The sequence below is a fragment of the Oxyura jamaicensis genome, chromosome 3 (genome assembly GCF_011077185.1).
Source record: "Oxyura jamaicensis isolate SHBP4307 breed ruddy duck chromosome 3, BPBGC_Ojam_1.0, whole genome shotgun sequence".
NCBI lineage: Eukaryota > Metazoa > Chordata > Aves > Anseriformes > Anatidae > Oxyura > Oxyura jamaicensis.
In genome coordinates this window covers 39,927,437-39,954,431 of record NC_048895.1, presented here as the reverse complement: position 1 = coordinate 39,954,431, position 26,995 = coordinate 39,927,437, and the positions used below count along the sequence as shown (strand labels likewise).

The 26,995-nt window shown below is 44.6% G+C and overlaps 1 protein-coding gene across 1 annotated transcript; it reads left to right on the top strand.

Annotated features, from left to right (window-relative positions):
* The first annotated feature begins 529 nt into the window (after positions 1–529).
* On the top strand, positions 530–25,446 carry GPR137B (G protein-coupled receptor 137B). Its single transcript, XM_035322107.1, has 7 exons — positions 530–1,027; positions 9,696–9,745; positions 14,720–14,942; positions 18,722–18,871; positions 20,713–20,841; positions 23,408–23,532; positions 24,583–25,446. The coding sequence occupies exons 1-7, from the start codon at positions 659–661 to the stop codon at positions 24,692–24,694; spliced, it is 1,158 nt and encodes a 385-aa protein (XP_035177998.1). The 5' UTR covers positions 530–658; the 3' UTR covers positions 24,695–25,446.
* Positions 25,447–26,995: the final 1,549 nt, after the last annotated feature.

Here is a 26,995-nt window from a genome sequence, read left to right as displayed (position 1 = left end):
TTCCCCATTCTAATTAAAAGTCTTTTGTTAGAAGAAAAGTAAGATATTAGATGTGTTAGACATGCTGTGCAAATTTTGCATTTTGCTATAAACACAAAGGTTTCTGCAATGCAGAGCTGAACTGTTACAGGTTATTCCAGTAGTTTGAATTTCGTGAGGAGGTTAGGTGCTTAAAATTATTCCTGATAAAATGCAGCTAAATAAAGTACTTGTTAAATGGGAAACAAGGCAAAAAATCCTGCAAAGATAGCATGTGGCTGTCACTGGGAAAATGCTCAGTACCTGCTTCTTACAGAAAATAGAACATTACTTAAATAATTTAAAATCCAGATTATTTTCTGTAGGAAAATAAATCAGCAATAAACCCTTTAAGTGCATTTCTTTCTTTCCTAAGGATGGTAGAGATTCGTGCACAGACACCAGCAAAGGGCAGCTTTCTGAGCTGTTCCCTGCCAATTGCTGACAAAGGCAGTCCTAATGAATCATTCTGAATTGTGATCATGTGCTACCAGCCCACAGTGAGCTGCCAAAGAGGAAGTGCAGCTTGTTTTCTTTCATTTTCTTGATTCCTATGCTGTAGGAAGATGAAAGGAGAAGGAGGAGGAGGCAACAGCGGCAGCCAAACTTAATAAATAATTCTGACGATTCCAGATATCAAATGGAGGCCCCTGAGTGGGACCCACTGAAAAATGACACCCTTCCGCCGACCCTGACGCCAGCTGTCCCTCCGTATGTGAAGTTGGGCCTGACCATTGTATATACTGTTTTTTATTCACTTCTTTTTGTGTTCATCTACGTTCAGCTCTGGCTGGTCCTGCACTACAGGCACAAGAGGTTCAGCTACCAGACTGTCTTTCTGTTTCTGTGCTTGTTTTGGGCCTCTCTTAGGACTGTGCTCTTTTCATTTTACTTCAAAGACTTTGTCACAGCAAATTCTCTCAGCCCCTTCATCTTCTGGCTTCTCTATTGCTTCCCAGTCTGCCTCCAGTTTTTCACCCTGACCCTGATGAATCTTTACTTCACACAGGTAAGCAACTGATACTTGGTTGATTAAATCTGACAGAATGATAAAGCATTGTTTTGTAAGATTCGTGCGAAAGATGTAATTTCCTAATGCACTTTGGCAAGGCAAAAAGCAAATTTCAAGTTATTTAGCTGGGAATTTTAACTTTTGATCTCTATGCAAGTGATCAGTTTGCAGTGAGACGGGAGCCTAAAGTGATCATTTCAGGAACGGCAAATAATATATCTACTGTCCATTAAATAGGTGTCATTTGATTTAAAGGTAGGAAAAAAACGTATAGGAGAGTTTGAAGGCTGGATAACCAAAATGCCGTTCTGTTATTATTCTTTATTGTTGTTCTTATTGCTGTTATTAAACCTCAGAAGCCTCCTGGCTTTGCAGACCTCGATCTCTGTGTGCTACCAGAATTGTAATTTTGCAGGCAGCCCCCCCCCCCCCCCCCCCGTTTTTTTATAACTTGACTAAAATATTTCTCAGTGAGATTTCTGTTCTGTGTATCAACAACTGAACGTGTAGATCGAGTCCCGTTGCAGATTCACATTCTTATAATGCTCTGTATTAAAAATAGCAGTGAGCCTGGGCCCCGGTAAGTGCTGGTTGCTGTACAGAGGTACGCACACTGTTTCAAGGACACCATGATGTAAAGGTGAATTAGACATGTAGTGGAGTGAAGGGAACAGTTTATCTGTATCAGTAAGGGGCCTTGAGAATATATCTGTGCTACAGACAGCTAAGAAGCCAGGTGAAGTAGGGTGCGCAGAGCTCCGTGTTGCTGCAGTTAGATTTGCTTGGAAGTATTTATGGTGAGCTTGGGTATCTGGTCACTGGGCTGCAGGACGGGATGTTGGCATGCTGAGGCACAGAAAGGCTGCTGGGCTTGCCTGAGATCTCACAAGCAGCTCGCAGGAGGGTAGGGGCTGGGTTCAGTATCTCCTCAATCCCACTGCAGTGCCTGGAGCAGGAAGCCCAGCCTGCCCTCAGCTGACCCTTGTCAAAGGCAGCTTTCCCAGTGCAGGTGTGGCTTGGCCAGGGGAGCACCAGTCAGCCCTGGGGCACCCCCAGGCAGTGCTCAGGATGTTCTGCGTGTTGCTGTGTGCCCCTCGTGGGACCACCTGAGTGCCTGGGTTTGGATGCTTCTGTAGTGCCTGCAGTGCTTACAGGGGATACAGGCCTGCGAGTTCTGAACAGCCAGGCTGTAGAGATCAGGCTGCCTGGGAGGGCTGCTCTCCCAGAGCTGAAAAAATGGGGATTGGGAGCATGAAAGCGGTAAGAGGATCACTTGAGTTGCAGAGGGTATTACATACTTAGAACCACGTACATAGTTGTGTGCTTAGGTTTGCTTTGCTGGGTTCAGTGGCTGAAATGCCTGTAACTCACCCACTCCGCTCCCCAGGACTTGAGATGCATTAAAGGATTACAGGAACCTTTCATCTACATGCTGCTCAAATCTGTCTCAGGCATGTAATGACCTATGCTTTATCTCACGGCATTTGAGAACAGTGCAGCTCCCCAGGGGCAAACGTCCATCATCACGCAGTCTGTCACCATAGCCCTGAGTGAGATTCTTCCCTCAGACACGCAGGTAGGGCTGCAGTGGAGGTCTGGAGGCAGAGTGCATGCAGCGCCGTGGCTCTCACCCAAGAGCAGCCGAGGCTGAAGGGAGCCCAGAGCACACACAGCGGGCTGCACTCCGTGCATTTGGGTGCCAGCTCCGCGTGGCTGATTGCCGTGAGCAACTGATTCCTCTTGTCATGGAAGAAGTGAAAAGGGAGCACACGGAATGCACGGATATGTCCTTTTAACTTATTTTCGGCACTGCTGCTTGATATTATTAAGGAAGTATGAGACACTACTTGGAAACACACAAAATGCTAAGGCTATTGGTTCTGCCTTTGACACCATTTCTGCTGTGTCACCGTGAGTCCTCACAATCTTCCTCTGAGCCCCCGTATAAAAGAACCTAATAGTTACCTGTCTTAAAGAGCTGTTGTGAGGCTTAGGGAACATTATTTGCTTTGACTTTCAGAGTTTGTGCTATGTGTCATAATCTTTAAAGATTGTGAGCCACTGTAGACTGGCACATTATTAGCAGTGTTGTTTGCTTTAGAGCTGGTTGCTCCCATTGAAATCTTATCTCAAATATCTCTCTAGCCAAAACAAAGCCTTAAGAAATATAAGCACAGCCACTGTACAAATACAATGTAGGATACAGAATCATTGCACATATTTTTAATTCACTGTTATTAATTCTCTATTTCTAAACATTAAAAGGTGGTTTGGCTTGAAATTCAGCATCTTCTGAAGACTATATGTTTAATGTGCATCTAGCTTTCCACAGTAGGCAAGCAAGAACTAGTGTGAAAGGGGTGGGGAGAGAGAATTTTGTTTTCAGTAATACCTTATAACTTCACAGACCTGTTCAGAAGCAACACTTACCCTTTTTTCTCTAGAAGGAAAGGAAGAAAAGTCTGCAGCTGTGTCTTGTTGCATGAAAACCATGCTATTTAACTGATGCTTAGCTTCAAGAAAAAAGTGTTCTACATGTGGCATGGGGACTGAGAGACCTCATGGGTCTCCGGACTTTGCAGGTGTTTACCTGCTGCCCAGCACCCAGCATTTCTAGATGTGGCACTGCTAAGAAAACTTCTAGACGCAGAGGTGAGAAGAAAAAGTGATTCCAAAAAGATTGCAAATGCTCCTGGCCCAATGGAGAAACTCATTTGGCAAGTGCCTGAGGGCATTTTTTAGAATAATAAGCACCTTTGAACTTGACAGAAAGTTAGCCACAACTATTCTCTTTTTAATAGGTATCCCAAAGCAATGAGGACACAAATTTGGACTGCTTCTTACATGTAGGAAGACAAATAAGCCGAGATGGCGTCAGCACAGCAGGGGTTATTCCCAGCCTTGGGCATCACCATCAGCAGATGCAGGGGGGAAGCTAATGCACTGGGCAGGTTGCTAAACCAGGGGACCTGTAGCCAAAAGAAAAGCTCCAATCAAAATAGTTTTGACTCAGAACAACTCCTGAGAGTTGAGAGTTATTCTTTGGGTTGAGAGCCAAGTTCAGGGTCCTTCGCCATGGTCTTGATGGCAGAATAAAAATGGTGCTGTAGAAAAGGCTTGTGTAATATTACCTTCTCTCAGAAATCACATACTGCAGCAAACACATGTGATTTTCTAATGAGAAACATAACTTTCTTAACATTTATTAGTTTATAAACTCTGTATTTGTTCTCCTGTCTTCTAAAGGAGAAAAATAATGTTAACTACCCTCTCAGGATAACCCTCTGTCTCCTTAGAAATGATTAAATAAATCTCAAATGAAGATGAGATCCATCCGTCAGATAGAGCCGAAGTGTGCATTTCCACCTGCAGAGACCGAAAAGCCCACAGATACATTTCCCTCACACCTGCACCTCCCACGGGTGTATTTTGGCTGCTTAATAAAGCAAAGGCTGCAGATGGGCAAATAACATATTTTCCACTTCAGCTGAATTCAGACAGCGAGGATCCCAGGACTCGAGCAGTCTTTTATTTACGTCCTGCCTAGCCAAAGCTCCCATTCTTCCCTGCCCCTGACAGGAGGAGACTGAGATGAGTCCTCAGGCTTTACAGTCAGTGCCGTGGGCAGAAGTTTAAAGAGGCTCTGGGAAATAAAATAACAAGTTGTCTTTTTTTGGTATGGAGGTGGGCAGAGAAGGGCTCTCTTCCCTTTGTTCTGTTTCAGGCTTTACATTTTCCTGGGGAGCAGGATACAGACGAAGGAGGCAGACTAGCATGGAGGGTTACAGACTTAAAAAACAAGGTCGAGGCCAAAGACTGTGAGCCATCGGTGATGCTGGAAATCCCAGTCCTCTTCTGTGGCCAGGCACAGTGAGCCACTTGGTGGGCTGCGGGTTTAACCATTAGGTTGGGAACTTCTCCAGGACCTAGAGAAGGTGGTGCTGAGTTGAAGAACTGTGGGGCTGTATAGCTGGAGGAGGGCTGGTAGCTGGATTCACCTCTCCTTCCTCCTCCGTAACCATCTTCCCTTTTCTCTGGCACTCGGATTGAGGAGCTTACCCTGCCTCCCAGGCAGGGCTGATAACATCAGGGACTTTCAAATGAGGAGAAATTGTGCAGAGTAAGGCAGTTCAGAGAGGAGCAGGCCATGCTGGAAGTGCCTGGCAGGGTGGGGTAAAATCTGTATGAGGCTGTTGGAGAGGCTGCGTGTATCTCAGTGGAACTGGGGTATGTGTTATCTGTGAAGGAAATTAAGAGGGCTTCTTATGCTCTAATTACTCTGGACAGGATTTTAACAGTGATACCACCAGTGAGAGAACAGAGAGGGCTTTTTATTGAGGAGAAACATTTATTTTTTAATAAATATTAATATACCATATTTTATAAAGCTTGCTATTTGCAGCATGCTTCGGATGTACATAGAGCTACAAAAGAGTCCAGCTAGAGATGGTGAAGCATCAGCAAATGCGTTTGGCTTAAAACATTACCCTTTGGATCCATAGGAGACAAATTGAAACTGCGGACTGGCTGGCTCTCAGCATCTGACATGAAGAACGGCATCGCTTGGTTTGGAAGATAATTGGACAGGAAAGAGCAGATGAGAGCTTGCTGTGGCTGCCAGCCCCACCTTGGTCCCCGTCCCTTGTTTCTGCCAGCTCACCTGAAGCTGACTGTGGCAGGGGGTCTTGTTGCTCCTGTCTGTAGGCTTTACAAGCACGTAGAGTTTAGGGCGTAGAGGGAGAACTTGGCATACTGGGGGGGATCTGATCCAAATGTAGGAACATTTAACATGAAAGAACGAACATGGGAGAAGGAGAGAAAAAGCAAGATGGGACTGGGGCTGGAAAATACACGGCAGAGAAAAGGCGTACACGCTGATGGTGTGGGGCTCTGGGCCTGCATGAGGCTGTGGCCTATTTTCAGGGTGCAAAGAAGTTTGCAGAGTGTGACAGAGGGGCAGCGGTGAAAAAGTCTGGGAAGGAAAAGAACACACTGTGCACCACGTATAATTCTTTGAAATGAGGACTGGTAAATAAAGCTGAACTTCATTCCTCTGCAGAGGGCCGGCTTGAGACATATGCAAGCACTTAGCACATACCTGAGGCTTTGTGGTGAGCTGAGGCTCCTGGAAAAGTGAATTGATCAGCCAGACCTGAAGGTATGCTGGAGCTTTCGGCCAGTGTTCACATCAGCTCAGCTAAATCAGCGTGAGCTGAGAATTGCTCCAGTGAGATTTTATTTTCGTTTTTCTTTTGTTCTGGGAGCATGTAACTTGGTGTTGACACCTGTTTCATTGATACGTACAGGCCCAGAGCGGTTCCTGATGTTGCTTTCATTACCCATAGCTGGAACCCCCTGAAGTTTCAGCAGCCTGGCCCTGTCTGCCTGCCCAGCAGCTCCACAGGGCTCCCTGAAGCCAAGCTGCTGAGGGACTCCTGTGCCATCCCCAGCTCTGCTGCTGGGGGCTGGTAGAATGCCTTTAAGGTCAGCTGTTTACATCACTTGTTGCAACAGAGGAATTTTCCCTGGCTGTATTAAGGGTTTTTTTGGAGTCCTTTTGTACTGCTGCCCTTTATATACCTCAGGGGAGTAGAGGAGGGAGTGTGAGAATCTCATTTGAGGTTTCCAATCCTTCAACAAAAAAGAAAGAGTCAAAACAAGGTATTTAAAAAAAAAAAAAAGAAAGAAAAGAAAAAAAAAAGAAGAAGGGGAAAAAATAAGAAGGAAAAAAGCCCTTTGGACATTGGAAAATCATGAAGGAATTGCACTGAGTTTTCCTGGTTCTTGTTCATCCTGGGGTTCTCTGAAAAGCCTCTTTTTAAAAGTCTGCCTTCCACTTGCTGCTTAATCTGTTCATATGAAAAGCCTGGTTTGCTCTGGTTTGCTGGAAGAGTTGCTAAGATGACTCAGATACTGACTGGAAGCTTTCTCAACGCTGTTGCGGGGAGGGGCCATTGGGCAACCAGTCTTTTCTTCCAGGGTGCTCGAGTTAAATGAGTGCTAAACGCAAAGAGCTGCACCCACACATCGAAGGTATATTGAGATCAGCTTCAGACATCCTTACTGCCACTGCACTGCCCTTTATTCTGTGACAGTCATCCTGCTTCCAGCTAAGCTTCTCAGGAAATAAGGCACCATCAGTGTAAGCAAAGGTGGCAGAACATGGCCGCCTGTGTTTCTGCTTAGTACTTTGTACAAATGCCCGTGCTTGTACTAAAGCTTTCATTTTATGTAGCATCCATTTTCTGTTTGGTATCAGTTTTCTTTCTTAATGGTCATTTTGCTCCGATAGAATCCAGAAGCATTTGCCGGCTGGGACAGCTCTGCCCAATGCAGGATCACAACAACACAGCTGTTCCAGCAGGCTCACACCTGGAGATGTCACGCTTGGTTTTTGATAAGTTAGCCATGGAGCCTTTGCTGAGTAGGACAGCCTTGGGCTGCTTGACGTGAAAGTAGCGCTCTGTGACATTATAGGGGCGGATGGATCCTTTCTGGGGAAGCACAGGAGATGGCATTCAGGAACTTTTGAACTTGCCACGCTTTGTGGACCCAGCACAACTCATTGCCCACCGGGAACTGTCTCGTGCAGTTCTTTGCACAGGCTCTGAACACCTCTGTTCAGTGCTCCTCCTGTCAAAATTAACGGTACAGCATGGGTGAGTAAGTGCTATTCAGCACAGGTGAGAGACAAGTTTTACTTGTTTAATTTCAGTGAGCTCAGGAATCTGCTCCCTCCCCACTTGCCCATGGTGTTCTCCAGAATAAACAGGGTAGGTAATGTCCCTTGTACAAAAAGCACACAGAAAGGATTTTGAACCCCAACTCTTCTCCAAAAGACTGTCAGCTCCTCTTTGTGCACCACAGGAACACAGAACATTCACAAGCCTCTTATACCTCTCCTCTAGGTAGCAGATAAATAAAACAACATAAAACTTGCTCCTGAATTCCTGTGAGAATTGACGATCTAGGAATTTAGAGAATGAATCCCCAAAATCTTCTATAAGGGATACTGCCAGAGATGTTAACGACTTGAAAACAGTGTCAGTGGTTGCAGAATATTTTTAGAGGTTTCCCTCCCCAAGCGTTTCAGTTTTATTCTCAGCTGTTTTTTTTTTTTTGAAGGCCTAGTGAATGGCTCAGTCCTCTCTGCTGGTTCAGCTAGTCCTAAGCAGACTGATGTGTCATAAAAATAATTTCCAAGTCAAGGCAGCTGCTTGTGGTGAATAGCAGTTAAATGACAAGTTGTTCCAGGAGCGCTGGAACAAGCAAAGCCTGATTTTCTCCAGATCTGTGTCTCATGCTTGACTTTGAGCTGTGGCTGAGGCTGCTTCCATAACTGGGGCACTGCTTATGGTGCTTTGCTACGCAGCCTCTCATACCGGGTGATGTGGGGGGTCATTAGGCAGGATTCTCCTCACAGAGGTTATACATCAGATATGCATCAGATCCGCTTAGAGGGTCCCTTACTTCTGTTGGGTCATTGATTTTCAGGAGGGTGATAGAAGGATCGTGTCTTTGACGCTTATTTTGCTGTCAGCTCTCTGACCAGAGTATTTTGAGATTAGCGGGGGGACAGATAAACAGGTTGTCAGGCCAGACACAGGCCTGTACATACCTAGTGATCGTGTAATTCCTGTTTCCTTGGGAAAGCATGGTAATCATAGCAAATATTATGCAAGCTATGCTAAAGGGCATGCAAAACCAAATTAAATGGATAAGGCAGGGTGGCTTGAGAAGGAATCAATTAGGAAGCAGCCCACAGAACGTCATGCAGCATGATGATTTTTGTGATCCGTGATGATTTTTGGTAATTCTAGCAACCAGTGGGCTTCAGTGTTGGTTGCTGAGCTTAGATGAACCTTTATAAAGTTTTATAAACTCTCTTTAGTAACCGTGTTAGCTTATGAAAAAGCAGTGATACTTACCTAGATTTGCCTTTAATAAACAAGATACAAAATATGCTAATGCTATGCTATTTTCACATAATACCTGATGGTGATTAAACACCTATGACTGATACCACCTACGTACATTGCAGAAAATGTGTCAGTATTTTGTCTTTTCTATTTCAGCAAGGTAACTGTTTTGCCTGAGCACTCTCTGTAAAAATACACACTGCTCTGTTAGTGAGCAGACGGTCAGTAGAAGCCAAATAAATCTCAAAGTAAAACAATTACTTCGGTTCTTGATGGCATCCTTTTGGCAATGCAACATAGATACAACCTTAAATATCCGATTTCAGGCCAGGGTACTACGGTGAGCTTTTGATGTGAATGGAGCACCTGACCCCATAAGCCAGCCTGAGCTGGTGCGTGTGAGAGACGTACTGATGGGACGTGTAAGAGCCTGATAATTACTTACCTCCTTGATTATACTGGCTCTTGTGTAACAGATGGTATAAAACCTTATTCCCAAGCCAGAATAAGTAAAAATAATGGTGGATACAATTTGTGTACAAGTACATCATAATCTCTTGCTGAGTGGTTTTAATACTTTGTTTATAGCTTGCCTGCCTCAGATAAACCATAAATGCAAATCTATTGTGTAAAGAAACCTATCATTGCATTTCACGTGATGTGTGAGGCAGGATTCCTGTGGATCACGCTGTTTTTCTTTACTCATGTGTATTCTAGGTCTGACGCAATGTTTTTCTGCTTTGCAGGTGATTTTCAAGGCTAAATCAAAATATTCCCCAGAGCTACTGAAATACAGGTAAGAACCGTGCAAATACTTGTTATGGTAAAGAAAAGTAGCCATGTACTTTGAGAAACTCTCCATCTCTGATAATTTGTGGTGCTCATATCTCTGCTACTCATATTTAAATACCAGTCTTTATGATGACGATTCTGAGGCCAGCTTCTTCCTTTGACTTTTCAAAGTCTGTGTCATTTCCCAACACAAGCACCGTTTTCAGACAGTCACATATTTCAAAGGCAAATATTTCAAATACAAGCAGAAAGCATTGACCCTGGTGATTTGTCTACAAAATTTGTTTTGCCTATGTGTTCTTAAATAAAAGCTTTGTATGCTAGGTGAATCCAGATCCAGCACTTTGGTAAAGGTAGCAGGGTGATGGCATTGTGATAGGAAAGAGTGAGACTGGTTATTTCTCAGCCCAAAAGTGAGGTCAGTGGTAATAAAAGACTCGAAAGTTTTGGGAAGCTGAGAGAAGTGTTGTGAAGGGAAGGAGCTAGAGTGAACGGATTCAACATGATGTTGTGTTTGGGAGCTCACAGATAGCTTCCCACAACTCCATAGAGTTGAGGCTGTGGTAGCTCTGCATTTAGGTGGTAAGATCTGTTTGGGGTCTTGTTTGAGCAGGAGGGATTGTCAGGAGCTCCCTGAAAGCTTCCTGAAAGGCATAAATGTCCAGAAAGCTGAGGAAGAGCTCAATAAATTAATGTTTACCATGGCAATGCCTAAAACCTTCAGTCAGGGGCAGTGTTGTTTAGTTAGGGTGAGAGAGCGAGAGAGGTTGTCTCCTTTCTAAACAAAAGTTTACAGTTTGAAGTCAGGATAGGAAAGCAGAGTAATTTGCGACTGCAGTCTGACCCCTTATTTGCTGACTGTTCAGGAGAACATGGTGCTCTGTCAACAGGTCAGACATTAATATTGTCCTTGCCCTGGACAATGTGTTACCTGGCCGGGTTTTGACACAGCAGGAGCAGCAATCACCTGGAGCAGGTGCATGAGAGACAGAGATGTGAGAGACGTGTTTGCCAGAATGGCAGGACAGTGAGAGCATCTTGGGGTGAGCAGTGCATGGCCTGGTGAGCAGCGAGGGTACGAGATAGGCAAGGTATGGAGGCTGACTGAGGGATGGGGACTCCATGCTAAGGAGCAGCTGATGCAGAAACAGTAAGGATGAGAACAGAGAGGCTGTGTCTGTTTTGGTGGCCCCAGGAATGCTTCCAAGCTAGTGGGTCTGTGCGCATACCTTGGCTGCGTCCCAAACCTCAAGGGGCAAGAGCCAGATGCTCCCTGGTGAACGCTGTGGCATACAAATACGTTCATCCCCCTTTGGGCTCTGGTTTCTGTGGGAAGGAAATCCAGGAGTATGGGCTGGCAGACAAACACAGCACACACCAGCCAGCCCCCATCGCAAGTGACAGAGCATGCCTGTCCCTTGTGGTACACATAGCCAGGAGGAATAAGGAGGAAGGCTTTGCAGAACACCTGAGCTGTAGGTTCTGCTGGTATAGGGAAACTCTGTGAACGTGTTCCTGGCTGGCTTTAAAGGTGAGAGAGAGAGAGACTTTGAGCCTTGTCTGTTACTAGCATCTGTGGCAAGGCTTTATTCATAAAAAATGCATGAAAGGTTCTCTCTTCAAGCAAAGGGAGCTTCTGAGCTTTTGATATTTGTTCAGTGTCTATGAAGTGACCACATTATTGTGGGCAGTGTTTCTCATGTACAGATTACTCTGCTCTCACCAGATCTATGCCCGCCCTGACTCTTGCCTACTGCATTTCTAACACAGGTCACTCTGGATCTGGTCTAGCCTTTTGCCTCTCACTCAGCTCTCTTGGTAAAGGACCACAGTAGTATCTTGTTTTAATATCTAGAACGATTAGCATGAATGCGGTTAGCCTGTGTAAAAGAGCCTAATAAATGAAGCCGACCTCATTTCCTTTCTTATACAGGGCAGCTGAAGGGGTGTAAATACATGCACACCTGCAGCAGGGGTCCTGTATCTTAATTATAACAGGCTATAATTTTTGGGCCTTCATACAAGGGTGAAGTTTATACTTACTGAATTTGATTTTTCTTCTTTTCTTTTTGATTTTTTCACATTTTTTTACGAAGTGGCAGACCACATTGCCTGATGTTGTCATTTCTGCAGCACGGCAGGAATGGATAAGGGCAACATAGGCAAGTCAGCAGAGAGGTAGGGCTGCAGTCTGTATATTGACATAGGTCTTGGAAATCAGAATCATTAGATAAGGGAAAAATTGATGAAACCCTATCAGAGAGCCGGAATCGTAAGTAAACTTTACTCAGCACAGACTTCATGATATTAGTCACTGTGGCAAAAGAACTCACGGCCAAGCCTGTGCTAGCCCAGCTTCATATTTAAATAGTCTCCTTCTGCACATCTCTCTGGGCTTGGGGAGTTCTTACAGTCCCTGGGTTTGAATGAGGCTTGCTGTGCTGTGTGTGCATGTTGCACACAAGCCTCAGACGCTGTATGGTTTCTGAGGAAACCACATACAGAATGTAGTAGTTTCACACAGATTTTCTCAATAAACAAGGCAAAATTCACTGCATTCAGCTGAAGTTTGGTGTTAAGCTCAAATAAAATTTTCAGAGGTGCATCCAGCCTGACAGAAAAAAGAGAACAACCTGACATGTGCCTTCCCTGGCCAAGCCAGATTACACACAGCTCCTCTTAAGGGACTGGCCTCAGCCTGGGGATTATGCACAACAGGCTGTTAGAACAGTTGCTGGTGTAATGTGGAAGCACCTCTCCTGTCCAGCTTTCTCTTTTCTGGAAAAAAAAAAAAAAAAAAAAAAAAAAAATATTTTTTTCTTTTCCTTGTAGGTGCCCATGTAGTTGAAATGTAGTTGAAATTCTGCCATTAAGTGAGGCTGTAATGTTTTCTGCAACTGCAGAGACCCTAAAACTGCCTGGAGACACACAGCCTACATCTCCATCAGTGCTTATTCAGAGGTTCAGCAACAATGCTTCTTCTGTCAAAACAGGCAGCCGTTTCCCCAGCCACATCATGTTAATAAGGGGGATGGAAGCTCATTATGTGAAGAGCTGCACAACCGACTGGCCATGACAGATCACGGGTACATATGGGAGTGTGTGGGCATGAGAGCATGACAGTGCTTTGCTGGTGTTGTTTTTTTGGCTAAAACCTGTCAAGGAGGAGCACGGTCTGGAAGCTTCTCAGCCTTGCTGGTTGTGAGCCAGGATCTGGGGCTTGCAGACTGCGCCGAAGCAGAAGGTCCCTCTGACTAAGCTGAGCACAAAGACTGCATGTACTTACTGTCCCACACATAGGCAGGGTGTAAGGGCATATCTTTCCTCCTCAACACCAAACCCACAACTATATTTTACTTGCAGTGCAATGGGGGAACCATACGGGTGGTGGGGGGAGCAAACAAGGCTGTGGGAGGGCAAAGAAAGGAAGACACCCAACCTTAATGCAAAGACTTTTGAAATAGTAATAAAATTTGCAAAGGTTCCACCACTTCAACTAGGAGCTGCATCCTCCAAAGGAAGCCATGTGAGAGAGGAGAAGCTTAAGGACTGTGAGGTTTAAAGGAGCTACCCTTGTGTATCCTAAGAACAGAGCCCTGCTCTGGAAGATTAAGAATGAGCACAATCTTCCCTCCCAGAGGGAATTTCCATGACTGGCAAGGAAAAGACAGCAGACTTGCTCACTGCCAGATATAGCTGGGAAGAAGGGCATTGATTCATAAACACAAGCAGAGAATTACATGCTTTCAGCTCTCCCTGTTACACATCTAAAAGGTCTCAAAGGTGTCCCCCTTCCTTTCCTGCCCTCTGCAAAGAAGCCAGCTACACTTGTGTTTTGTGGCTGGGTTGGGACTGTCCTAAAGTTATATGAACGTGTGAAAGAAAATTGTCATAATTGGGCAAAAGTAGTTTTGAACAATACAAATTTGATTCTTCAGAGACAATCTGTATGTTTGCTATCAGCCAAATTCAAGATTCTCAGCAGGCATGAAGGGCTGTGACCAAAACCTCATGTTCTGTGACTGTAGATTATAAACCTTATCAGAAATTGCCTCGGCCAACAATGATAATGAAGTAAGCAAACACTTAAAATGGAAACATGCTTCTTTTTATTCCTTTTTTATTATTATTTAAAAAAATGAAAAGCTCTGCAGCTGTGTGTAGGAGTAAAGCGAAGCAGCCTTCCTTGAGTATACGGTATACTTACATTGCAGGTATCACTTCTGGGTAGGTAGGAAAAAAACAAATGGGGAAAACCAGTCCAGCTGCTAGGCTCCTGACACATTCCTGTTCCAGCTCTGCTCCGGTGGTTGTGCAAACAAAGCCTTTGCCTGGCATAGATGGCAAAATGCCAACCCATAATCAATGTGCACATTTAAATTTCTCTCAAGAGGCTGCCCATAACCAAGATATTTAGGAAAAGGGAGAGAAAAAGGTACTGGGGAACCAATAACACAGAGTTTTCGTACAGTTAGACACTTCGCTAATTTAATATGAAATCTGTCTACAAACACTGGCAGCGATGTTTTTCACGGCAGTGATGATGCAGTAAAACCAGGATCAAAACCTCCCATTCCAACCAACTCGACCTTTTGTGAGGTTTCTCCTGTCAGCAAATAGTCAGAGGGTTTGTGCTGTATGTGAAGTGCATGCCTTAAGAAAGTACACATGTATTTAAATGATGTGTAAGAGCGGTGCCACTGTATTTCTGCTGCAAACACTTTTCCAAGTTTTGTTGCTTGACATTCTTTACCTACTGCTTGTTCTATAACTGAAAAAAAAAAAAAAAAAGGTTTGAAACGAGCTGTGTTCGTCTCTCCAGCAGTCTAGAGCACTTTGATTTTGCCTTGGGTGGCTGCTCACTCTGTCAGCCGTGGCAGCCCAAGTGTGGCTTTCAGTGCTTGGAGTGCAAATTCCATCTCATGACTGACACTTGCTGAACAATGTCGCTAAAACTGTTTTCTCCTCACTCTCCCAGGTTGCCCCTCTACCTGGCTTCTCTTTTCATAAGTCTCCTCTTCCTCTTGGTGAATTTAACATGTGCAGTATTGGTGAGGACACAGAACTCAGAGAGAAAAGTCATTGTCTCTGTCCGGGTGGCAATTAATGACACGTTGTTTGTGCTGTGCGCTGTTTCACTCTCCATCTGCCTGTATAAGATTTCCAAGATGTCTTTAGCCAACATTTACTTGGAGTCCAAGGTAAGGTACATTTTCAGTTCCTTTTAAAGTACCTTCTGAGAGACGTGGGCAGTGCGAAGCGAAGGCACAAAATTCTGTAGATTCCCCCAAGAATTAGAGGCCTTAGACTTCACAGCTTACACTTGGTTGTCCATCCTGCTCAATAAGTTAATTAAATACCCAGTGGTAGCAAGGGTGCTTTTGGCTAACACCAGAGACCCCAAAATACCTGTCTTTAGGACAGAGTTTACCGACCTACTGGCTGGAGTTTCTCACAGCTGTTCTTCAGCTGGGTACGGCTTTCTCCAGAACCGTGCCTGACGACCAGTTCATTTCAGTACTGCTACACAGAGGTCGGCTGTACTTTAGGATCCTTCAGCTTGTCAAATTATTGACAGATTATTTTAAATGCTTAAGGTAGCAGCGTGCTGAATGTAAGCCAGAAAAAGGAATATGAATCTCCCTTTATAAATTTTCATACTGTCCTACAGATAGTAAGAATGTGTTTTAGAAGACTTAATGCATTAGAAGTTCATCCAGGTGGGGAGAAGGAGGAAAAATCTCCTGTCACTCTACAAAATGTTCTTTCAAGAATTTTCGTTAGGTTCACAGTTTTGGTCAAAGGGCTGGGTTCGCAGGTGACGTCATGTGATAAAAGCTGGCAGCGTTTGCCATAAAATCAGTGCAGATGTTTTGTATCTATACATAATAACACAGGCTTTGTATTCACAGCACATGGTTACATCTTAAAGTAAATGATCGGTTTAACCAACAGAGCATTACCACAACAAACCTTCCAAAAATGTAAGTTCCAGCTGCTAGTTAGAAAATCTTATAATAAAATCCATCTCTCCATTTAGTTAATCAGGTGAAAGGAACACTTTTCCTGTTTAATCAAATCTGCACAACAACTGAAAGTTCGTGGCTGAACGGAAGATTTAAAAACACAGCTTAGTTTGCTTTGTTTCTTTCAAGTCTGTCATTTGCTGACCAAAGGGCATGGGCAATGGATTATTTTTACTAGGAAGAAAAGTTTTTCTACTGCTGCAAATCACAGAAGCGTAAATCTCTGTAACAAAGCCGTGTTAACCTACAAGAGGCTTTGGGAGATTACTTTGTTCCGTTTCCTCCTTCTGCTGGGAACCTGATCTTCTTTACTTCAAGCTATTTCACAAAAAGCAAACAAACTCCAGCATTGCTGCAAGAGGAAAAGCCAGGACACTCGGCCGATCAAAGTCTGAACGTGGAAATGAGAATTAAAGAGCGCTTTGCTCTTTTCTGCTGACCTGAGATGGGAGTCCCTCTGGGGACCTCCAATAGGATTTCACTGCACATACTTCAGGATACAGAAGGCTGGAGCCAGCGGTGAAAAAACATCCTGGTTTAATCTGTGACCGCTGTGCTGAAAAAACTAGCTGAAGAAGAAAAATCCCTTCTTTGCGGTGATGCAATAGAGGTATCACTGGAGATAATGTCCAGGGTGCATGTAGATAGCCTTCTATTTGCATCTCCCTTCTGCCTGCACGTTCCTTCCGACCACGGGTTAAATCACTGTTGGCGATGCTGCATCCACCCTCGTGATGTGGCGGAGGGTCGGACCTGGTTCTCCAGCCGTGGCTCGGGCAGCACCAGGGAGGTGCACGGCCCCGCCGTGACGTGTGAGGTGCCGACTCGGTTCTCTGCTGTCCAGAGGCATCCTGTGCTGGGGCACTACCAGCCTGGGGCTGCCCCTCTCTTCTACAGGGACACCTTCTGGGTCTGCTCCTATCTCTGCGATCTCCCTTCCCCAAGCCACCACATGTATTTGACTGGCAGTGAAAACAGGACAGTTCTATCCCCTTTTTTTTGCACTTGGTGGTAGAGATTGCTAAAGCTGCAGCACATTCAGCTATTAAATATATATATATATATATATTTAAGAACGACAGCTGTATGGGGAAACTGGTACAGGGAAATGCCGACCCCATTCTGCTCTTCTGTTTTTGAATGCCACCACCGAAGGGGATGAGGTATGTGCCCGTCAGCAGCTTTCCACCGCTCGCTCACCCTCGGTTTCCATGGCAGCGTTGCTGCTCATGCAGGAGGAGAACAGAGAAGTGCCCAGCAAACATTTCCTCTTTCTGGCGTTTCCTGCTCGCTCTTCTGGCCACAGCTTTCATCGCTGCGTGCCGGGTGCCTGGGTCCCATTCCCACACAGCAGCAGGCGCCCGGCTCGCCCCCGACATCGCTGCAGGTTTCGGCCTGGTCGGCAGCGGTGGCTCCCGCAGCGTTTTGAGCGGGAAGTCAGTCAGAGGGATTGACTGCGCCGGGGATTTTGTAACACCCCTGAGCCTGACCGTTCTCTGAATCGGTGTTTTTTGCTGGGAAAACACGCAAGCTCGTTTCCTGCACGCTTTTCTGACAAGTCCCTGAGCTCCTTTTTACTGACTGTCCTCGGGGATGACCTGGGCCGAAGAGCTTGGCTGGCAGAGCCGCAGGGACAGCAGCCACCAGCACAGCAGAGGGCCCGAGCGGTCTCCTGAAGGTCAGGGATTCAGGATGTGGCAACTCGGTGAATTTCCTGACACTTCAGCAGCCGGTTGTGTTATCTCTGTGCTCTACCTGCCACAGCTCTCCGGAGCTCAGCTCCTGGGCTGCAGACCTGGAAGCAGAGAGTTTGGGTGGAGGGGACACGGTGCAGGCCTGCCTGTCTCCTGCACTGCTGTGAGAGGTCCTGCGGCAGGAGGAGCAGCTTCCCTCTTGGCTTATCTGTCCCAGATAGATGAGAGGAGCCCATTTGCATGGCGTGGGTCTCTGCCAGGAGAGGGAGGGCAGGGCTAGTGAAGCAAACGGCTGCAAGGTGTTTTGCTCCCCTGCAGCGTGATTCTTTATAGCATTCCTCTTTCGGCTGTGAAAAGCACTATTGCAACGCTGACTGCACAGAATTTACATCGAGTTTCTTCCTTCAGAGTCCCCTTTTGGTACATCTGCTGCCTCCCCGGTCAGTCTCACACTGCTCCCTGCAGCCATGGCTCCCTGATTCCTTCCTTGGAAGCTGGTGCTGCTGCAACAACTCCTGTGCTGATCCCTCAGCCCCCTGCATCCCGTGTCCAGGATGTCACGTCACACTTGTTCCTCGCACTGGATGAGGCTCTGTCCCCTGCTCTGGCCATTTCTTTCTCCAGAGCTTAGGAGCTGTCACGACTCCACACTTGCAGTCTCGTTCCTCCCCTTGTGCCCAGTGTCCCACTCCCATCCCACCCTGCCATGGTCACTCTGCCCGTAGGCTGTGCTTCCGCTTTGTCCCCTCCGTGTTGACTTTAGGTAAGGCAGGATGTTCTGTTCCTGTCTGGGCTGTGTTTTACTGCTGACTCCTACGATCTGCTCAGTACTTAGAAGGGGAAATGGGTGCACAGCAAGCAGTTGTAAAAAGATGTAAGGTTGCATCATGCTAGTAGTCAGCATCTGATACAGGATGCTCGATAGCTAGTGCACAGCTGGAAGCTGAATTCTCATGCTCCACCTGATACCAAGTGTTGTTCTCTTGCACTGTCATTGCTGTAAAAGTAGTACTTGTACAACAGTCGTAGGAGTTGGTCACAGCCCATCTTGGTAGGGCCTGGAATTGCTACCACATCCTGGAAACCACAGTGCTGGTAAAATATAGGTATACACATAGTATAGGATGTGCTGATCAAAGAAGGAAAGAGAAAGTCAATCTCCTTAGGCAAAGTAGTGTGATAACCCCCTGAAGTCCATGCAAAGCGATGTTCTTGTCAACTTCCCATATAAATAATAACCTATGTTTAATTCTCTTCCAGGGCTCATCTGTGTGTCAGGTGACAAGTATAGGAGTGACTGTTATACTACTTTATACCTCACGAGCCTGTTACAATTTGTTCATCTTATCATTTTCCCAAACCAAGAAAGTCAATTCTTTTGATTATGATTGGTACAACGTATCAGATCAGGCAAGTATGAAAATATTTGCTAATGAGAAAAACTCATTCTGCATGTGACGGCTGATTTCCTAACGAGGCATTAATATATTAAAATTCTATTGCTTTTCTTTCTTTTATTTGATGCACTAGGATCGTTTTGCTCTAGAAATACAAAGAAAGGAGGGAAAAAACAGCACTGAAAGAAAAACTGTTAATTAGCCTTTTATATTATGTAATTTATTTACTTTGATTTTATTAAAAATTCATTTTAATAATAATAAAAAAAAAACAGGTGTTTTGTTCATTAGAAAGAATGTACTGTGGTTGGAGGAGAAAAACAGTGCTTGATTCCACTGACATGCTAAGTTCTGAAGTCAGTGTCAGTTCTCCCATTGCCATCTAGTGCTGTGGAGTTATTTACCATAATTCTGTCAGTAGCGTGCCACGTTCTGCAGTTTTAGGTTCAGACTGTGATTCTTCTCAACTTTTAATTGAGACATCAATTAAAATGACAATTCAGGTTGAAAACTAGGAGCGGTAAAAACACTGGAGGAAATAAGCAGGTGATTCTTTGAATTTTGTGAAATGCGGGCATCCAACTCCTGTCTCTACTCTGAAGCACGTAGGTAGGTCCCAGTAGTTTTCCAGCTCTGTCAAGGCTCAGCAAAATGGAAGGCCTGGGTCTGGACCATGAATAAATATTTTTTGCTCCCAAAATCGCAGACACATGATGTCACCCCACCACCCCAGAAAGCACCTGCCAAGCAAAAGCACTGTTCCCAGCCATGCAAGTACCTTGTAGTACCTGGCTAGCCTAGCAGATGTGGAGCCATTATCAGTACTTTTGTTGAGCAGCAGATAAAACTGTAAATAAGATGCAGGTAAACAGCAGGGGAAGATTGCCCAGAGGTTCTCATTAGGAGTTATTTGAGCAGGTTTGTCAGGGGATCACTGATCTCCCCTGCTGCTGTGTGGTTAAGAGGAGATCAGCTAGGTGGTACCACTCAGTGTAATTAGAACCCAAGTTTTAGATGGAAGGGCACTAGGCTGTGATTCACCTCCTGAATCCAATTTTTACCTCCCTGTCATTGGGGTCTGCAGTGGCTGCTGCTGACCCCTTGCAGGGACTGGAAATCTATGGCCAGAGTATTGGGTCCAGTTCCCACCTGGAGGCCACGGTTGTTACTAGGGAGCTGACTGAGATGCTTTAGGCCATACTGTGGCACTGCCTCAGCTCACCTGTCAGAAACGTTACCCTTTTTTCTTCTATACAAAACACGCAAAAGGACAAGATTTGCCCTGTGCAACTATGGTGAACAGTGGAAGGAAATCTAGAGAGGAGTTCAGAGCTAACGCTAGAGTAACAGCATGGTTATTCAAGCTAAAAACACACACCGATTTGAAGGGATCCAAGCATGAATTTTAAAGGTCACATTGCCAGCAATGTCCTTGAAGACCTGGGCATTGAGTGTTCCTTCATGTGTTATTCCCAGCTGGGAAAGGACTAGAAAACTAGTTTCCCATTAAGTCACTTTTATCACTTCCTTCCCAGTCTAAGAGCCTAACCTGCCAAGCATCCACTGAACTTTGATTTTCCTGAAGATAGGAGGATGAGAAAGAGGGAGGAGAGGAGGTAGAAGGAAAGGGAAATCATGTACCCAGCAACATAGAATATTGATTTTTTTAATTTATTTATTTTTAGTATGCCTTTAATAATTAACCAGGTTAATCCAGCTTTACTGGATAGTTTCTGGCCATGTTGTTCAGCCACTTAAGTATAGGTCTTCATAAGAAGGCATGTTGCCTCTTGCACCTTCTAAGCAAGCTGCAATTTTTGTGTGTGAACATTTTTCTCTTTGACTTCTCAACAGGCAGATCTGAAATGTCAGCTGGGAGATGCAGGTTACATAGTGTTTGGAGTGATCCTTTTCATCTGGGAGCTCCTGCCTACTTCCTTGGTGGTGTATTTCTTCCGTGTCCGAAACCCTACAAAAGATCTGGTGAGTGCAATCTATTAATACGTTTGGTAGTGTGATGTCCTGGCAGGTCTGGAGGGCTGTTTCTGAAGGAACTTCTGCTTTTTTATGTTTTGACTTATCTTTTTCAAGGTGCCCTCAGCAGAATAAAAGCAACCCACGCTTACCACTTTGTTATGCCAAGTTCTCATGAGAAAATCTCATCATATTTACCAAGAAGAAAGGCTATTTCTTGGGCAATTTACCTTAAGAAACAATAATCTTAAATTTAGGGACATCTTCCTTTTGGGTTGATATGGCATCGTACTGGAGTCAGTGAATAAGAAGTCAGCTTGTTATTCAAACCTGGGATCTTTCATTACATAGAGAGCCAGGAAAATGGTTCTCTGCTAACCATTGTGTACGCCATTGCGTACCATCTGCGAACCATTGCGTACGCCATATACACCATTCAATGGCGTATATGAAATAAATCGAATTCTTCAAGCTTTGTGCCTGTTGAATTGTTTCCATGTCAAAAGCCAATAGCCATAGCAAGCACTAGCTGACATCTTTGTTTGCTGTTTCAGCAGAGCAGAGAATAAGATGTGAGTTGTAAGAGTAATCCCCTCTAAGTATCCTTAATATCTAGGCAATTACTAGATGGACTATCATTAGCAGTAGGCAACATTCCCAGGTTAGCGGAGGATATGCCGGTTGACGGGTACATGGAGAATATCAGCCTTGCACTAGGATTACCTAGGTATTGACTCTGTAGGCCTATCCATCAACAGCTAGTTACCCCAAGGAAGACATAAATGGTAAGTTCACACGGAAGAGAAGCAATTCATAGCATTTTTTTTTTTAGAGGAGACCATGACTTTTATCCTCACGCAGAGATTTCAGAGATAATGATAAAGCCAGACTGAGTGAGGAAGTAACAAACCCCCACTTAAATAAAACCCTTCTTACTGTTTGCCTGTGATATTTATTTCATGCTAGAAACCTACCTGTTAGCCTGTTAGCCAGTGTCCATCAAAAAAAAAAAAGGAAAAAAAAAAAGAAAAAATCCCAGAGCAGCTCCTGCTTAGGAGTTAGCCAGGGTAACTGCAAAGAGAAGAAATGAAACGTTTTAGTTTTGGTGCTGCTCTTCTACAAAGCGACTACAGAAAGAACCGCAAACAATGTCAGAAAAAACAAGGTGGCTGTGTAGCAAGGCAAGACTGAACTCCAATGCAAATATGCCACAAGAGGGAGACCAAGGGCCACAGGACTTCAGTCTAACATGGTCAGTAGACTATTAGAACAGTTAAGTAGTGGAAAATGCTCCTTGGCAGAAAATACTTGCTCAGAAAGCATGGGATTTGAATTAAAACAAACCTTCTTTTAGTTAAAAATAGTAAAAATCTTAACAACTCTGATTTATCAGAAATCCAAAATGTTCTTTATCTGTGATACGGAAGCTTGCCAATGAACATTTGTGCTTTGGTTTTATGCTTCATTCAGGACTTCAGAAACAAAAAGGTTGAGTAGAGACAGCCTGCCTTCAGCACTGTACATTGTAAAGCTCCAAGTGCCAGACAATACAGCCTGGCTCGCGTGAGCCACCTCTGTGCTTTGGTGCTGCCAGAGGCTAACTGCAGTGCTCGGTCCTCTGCCTTGCCATAGCTTCAGCAAAAGCAATGTTGGAAACAGGGAGATGACAGAAATTGACCTATTTTTAGTTCATTTCTACCAAAGATACTTAACATCTAAAATACAGCAGGAGGTTAAACTGCTCTCCTAATGAAGGCCAAGGAGAAGACATCATCCTGGCTTAGCCATGGGTGCAAGGAATCCTGTTCCCTGGAGGTACAAGCAGTGGATGAGTCAGAGGCTCAGCTGGGTCCTAGATTGTCCCTGTGCACTGTTTTCAGAATCATATGGACCTTTAGAATCTCATGCGCTTTCCATTTTGGTTCATAGGGAAATAAAGGCAAAATGCTTTGTAAATGAGGTGTTACAGGTACACCCCATTCCCTATTTTAGCAAGGGACATTTCCTTGGGATTTGGTCCTCACAGCACTGAGTAGATACTGAAATTGCTGAGGATGGTCCCAGGGAGCCTTTCAGCTGCAGTTTCATGAAGCAGGGTGCCAAGGTTCAGCATAATCAGTTCCTGAGGCAAGGGAGGGAATGGCAGGAAGAGAGTTACAAACAGGGATGGGGGCTAAAACCAAATCTCTTTTAGATTCTTCAGTGTCCTGCAGTTCCTCAGCTGCTTTCCTACTGCTCACTTCAAACCAACTGGCTAAAAGCATAAAGCATCCGGAACAGAAAATTCAACTGACAGGCTGAACACATCCTGGAGGCTGGCTTCAGAAATGGGTCATATCTGTTAGCTGAAAGGCAGGAAGAGGAAAAACTGTTAAGACCACAAGACTATCACTATGGTTGTAGAGAAAAAAAAAAAAAAAAAAAAGGCAAAAATATTTCTATTGTCTACAGCAAACTGAAAATTACCTCTTTTATCTTGGAAACCAGGAGGTAAATTTCCAGTGACAACTTCTGGAAGAGAGGCACCAAGCAGTCTGTGTGTTGCAAATACTGACTGAGGTTTCCCTTCCCTCAGGCCAATGCAGGAATGGTCCCAAGTCATGGCTTCAATCCCAGATCTTATTTCTTTGACAACCCTCGCAGATACGACAGCGATGACGATCTGGCATGGAATATTGCACCACAGGGAGCTCAGGGCAGGTAAGATACAACAGGTAGTAGCTGGATTCCTATAGCAGAAACAGCTGGAGGAGAAGGAAGCCACACACTGCAGAAGAATAATGTAGAATGTCAAGCTCTAATTTTTGCATAAATGATAAAGGGTGGTGAGGAAGCAAAGGGGAAAGCTGATGTGGCAGCACTCAATGACTGTAGGGATCCAAGGGCCCCACAGAGACTACAAGGACGCAAGAGGTATGTCCTTGTGTGTCCAAGTGCAAGGTGCTGCACCTGGGTCAGGGCAACCCCAGACAGGAGCACAGACTGAGAGAACTCACTGAGAGCAGCCCTGCGGACCTGGGGTTCTGGTGAACAAAAAGCTCGACATCAGCCAGCAGCGTGCACTTGCAGCCCAGAAGGCCAACTGCATCCTGGGCTGCATTAGAAGCAGCATGGCCAGCAGGGCAAGAGAGATGATTGTCCCCCTCTGCTCTGCCCTCATGAGGTCCAACTTGGAGTGCTGTGTGCAGCTCTGGGGCCCCCAGCGCAGGAAGGACAGGGACCTGTTGGAGAAAGTCCAGAGGAGGCCTCGAGGATGATCAGAGGGCTGGAGCACCTCTCCGATGAAGGAAGGCTGAGAGGGCTGGGGTTGTTTAGCCTCACGCTACTCATGAGAGTAGAACCGCTACGCCAGAGCTGCTGACCAAATCCAGGCCCCTTGTGCGCAGACACAGGAGGTTTAGCTCTGTTGCTGATGGTCCACAGCAGCGATAGGATTTGGCACGGAGTAGAAGCACTAACAGTACAACACTAAGCTTGTCAACCACGTTCTGGATTAGCAAAGCAGAATGGGTAGAGTCTTCAGTGAACTAGAAGAATAAGGAAAGAGGTAATGAGTCAAGAATGCTTGGGATGAAATATTTGCCAGATAAGAAACAAACCACAGCCCGGAGTCACAGCCTGAATGGCTGGGGTTTTATTTTCCACTTCAGTGTGAGAAGCGCACCTGTGGAACTGCATCTTGCACGCAGTAACTAGCCAGGCATTTACAGAACCACCCTGCCAGTCACTAATTTCTGCTTTCTTTTTAAGCTTCTCTCCAGACTACTACGACTGGGGCCATCAGAACAACAGCTTCATGGCTTACATCGGATCCCTCCAACAAGATGCAGCACTGGACACAGAGCGGCCAAGCCCTATATAACTTCACTGAACTACAACATTCCAGGACACTCCAATATTAAAACAGATGTTCTGAAAAACAAAGCTTAGCAATTCTTCGTCACGCTTTGGTTTTTAGAAGTGTTCCTATGCACAGATAAATGAAGAACTTGTCTTTGCCACAAGCTTTTCACAGGTTAAGGAAAAGTGTAAGCTAATGATTTAAACTTTGAAGACTGTTTAATTAATACCTTGTTCTAAGCCATGATATTTTTGGCTTTGAATAGAGTTGTTAGGGTATAATTTAATCATTTTATGCTCATTTTAAAGGAGCAAATTTCATGAAGGTAAATGGCAATTATTTTCTAAGTATTTTTATTTTTACACTGTATTAGGTTAGAAATACGTGATTATGATGAATATACTGTAAACACATGAAAAGGTTGCTCAAATGCATGACAGTAGGCATTCTTACATGCACATAACAGCCTGTAAGGGAAAAATGTCAATGCCATTAAATATTGTCTTTTCAAATTATTACTACATTCTTGGAGCACAATTTACTCTGGATCATCACTGCTTACTCAATGTGGCAGGATAGTTGGAGGCTAATAATATCTATGTACTAGTTACGATCTCAAAACACTGCATTCCTCTCAAAACAGAGAAATTGTATCTTCTCAGCAGCTGTAGAAACAGTCTTAGAATGGAAGAGAGCCATCTGCTCTGGCTTGGGCATTTTGAACTGTTAAACAGGCTGAAAACCTCTAAGTCATAAAAGTTAAAGCTATGTGACCATTTTTGTCAATCCTTTCTAGGTATTTTATGTAGAAGAGTGATTCTAATGCCTAGTCAATGAGCAGAGAGATAGATACATGTAGTATTCCTGATTTTAATACGATAAGCCTAGTCCCCCTTCTAGTCTTCTAGATAGGAAGAGATACCACTGGTTTGGTAAAACATGTTATTTATAAGGAATCGATCTGAACTCTGTGATATTGCTAGATAAGGTCTTTGTTCCGTTGGAAAAAGGAGCACTGCAAGATGCACTGACATCCTGAAGCTCGTGGCTCTGTTAGAAAGCAGCTTGAGAGACAACCTGAAAACCTGAAACAAAGCTGCCAGCAGCAGCAGCTAGGGGAAGGAGAAATTACACACCACAAACGTAGCCAATCTACAGCACAAGTCTGACCAACAAAGGGGAGATAATGGAAGTTGTGCAGGAAACTAGAAGGTGTAATATAATCAGCTGCAGTACCAAAGTCAAACAGCTGTTTTATAAACTTTAAATGAGGTAATGCTAGTCTTTAGCACATTTACTGTCTGAAAACATTCATAAAGATTAAATGCTAGTTTTTCAATACTCTGAATGAAGAATTTTACACAGAAGCATAAGATTCTGCTCCCAAGAGGACTGGGAGAGGTGAGAAAATCTTTCTAGAGAAATCCAGGCTTGAGTTGAAGCCTCTGAATTCAAAGCCAAGAAGTTTCTGTCAAGCACCTTTTGCTTCAACACAGTGCTCAGCCCCACAGGGCACCTCTCCTCCTGGGAGGGCACTCTGCCTCGCCTGCCCCAGCATCTGTGGGGACCTTCTGACTTGAAGTCACATCTCAAACTGAAAACACAACCACCACCTCTGAGCTATGGTTACTGTCAATGCATTAATCCCATGTTGGTTTATTAAAGGACATAACAGCTGTTCTTAAAAGCGTATATGGTGCCTGCCTTCTCTCTGAGACAAACAGTAAACTGCTCTGCTGGCAGACAAGCAGGTACTGCTTCCCACCGCAGTACCTCTTCCAGGTTGGTGTGAGCACTTTCTTACTGTTCTCACCTGTGAATCATAAGCACTCCTGGTTACATTAATAACTTAAACTTCCCCAAAGGTGGTTGTTACGCCAGGTTGGAATGGGAGCCCTGTGGAGTTCTAGCACGTTTGAACAAAGCTACTTGAAAGTCTTAGTGCAAAGAAAATCTGCAGGAATCGCATTTTCTTCACAGTAGATATAGCTGCTCTGCAAAAATTTAATTAGAAGAATTCTGCCCTTAAAACAAGCTTAATCCCTATGTGGCTCTATGCATAAAAGGTGGAATTACAAGTGACTATAGCCACAGTAACAAATGAAATACTCTCAAATACAACAGATTTAGATGAAAATTTCAGAGGTAAATAACTAAGTTACAGAATTATCACTGATATAACAGGTACTTACCCAGGTCAGCCAAGGACAAAATGGGTGTACATCAATAACCAAATGGGTAGTAAGGTAATCTGTTAAATACATGCATAGAATGAAACGATGTTGAGGAAGCCTTCTAGGGGTAATAATTTCATGTGAAGAG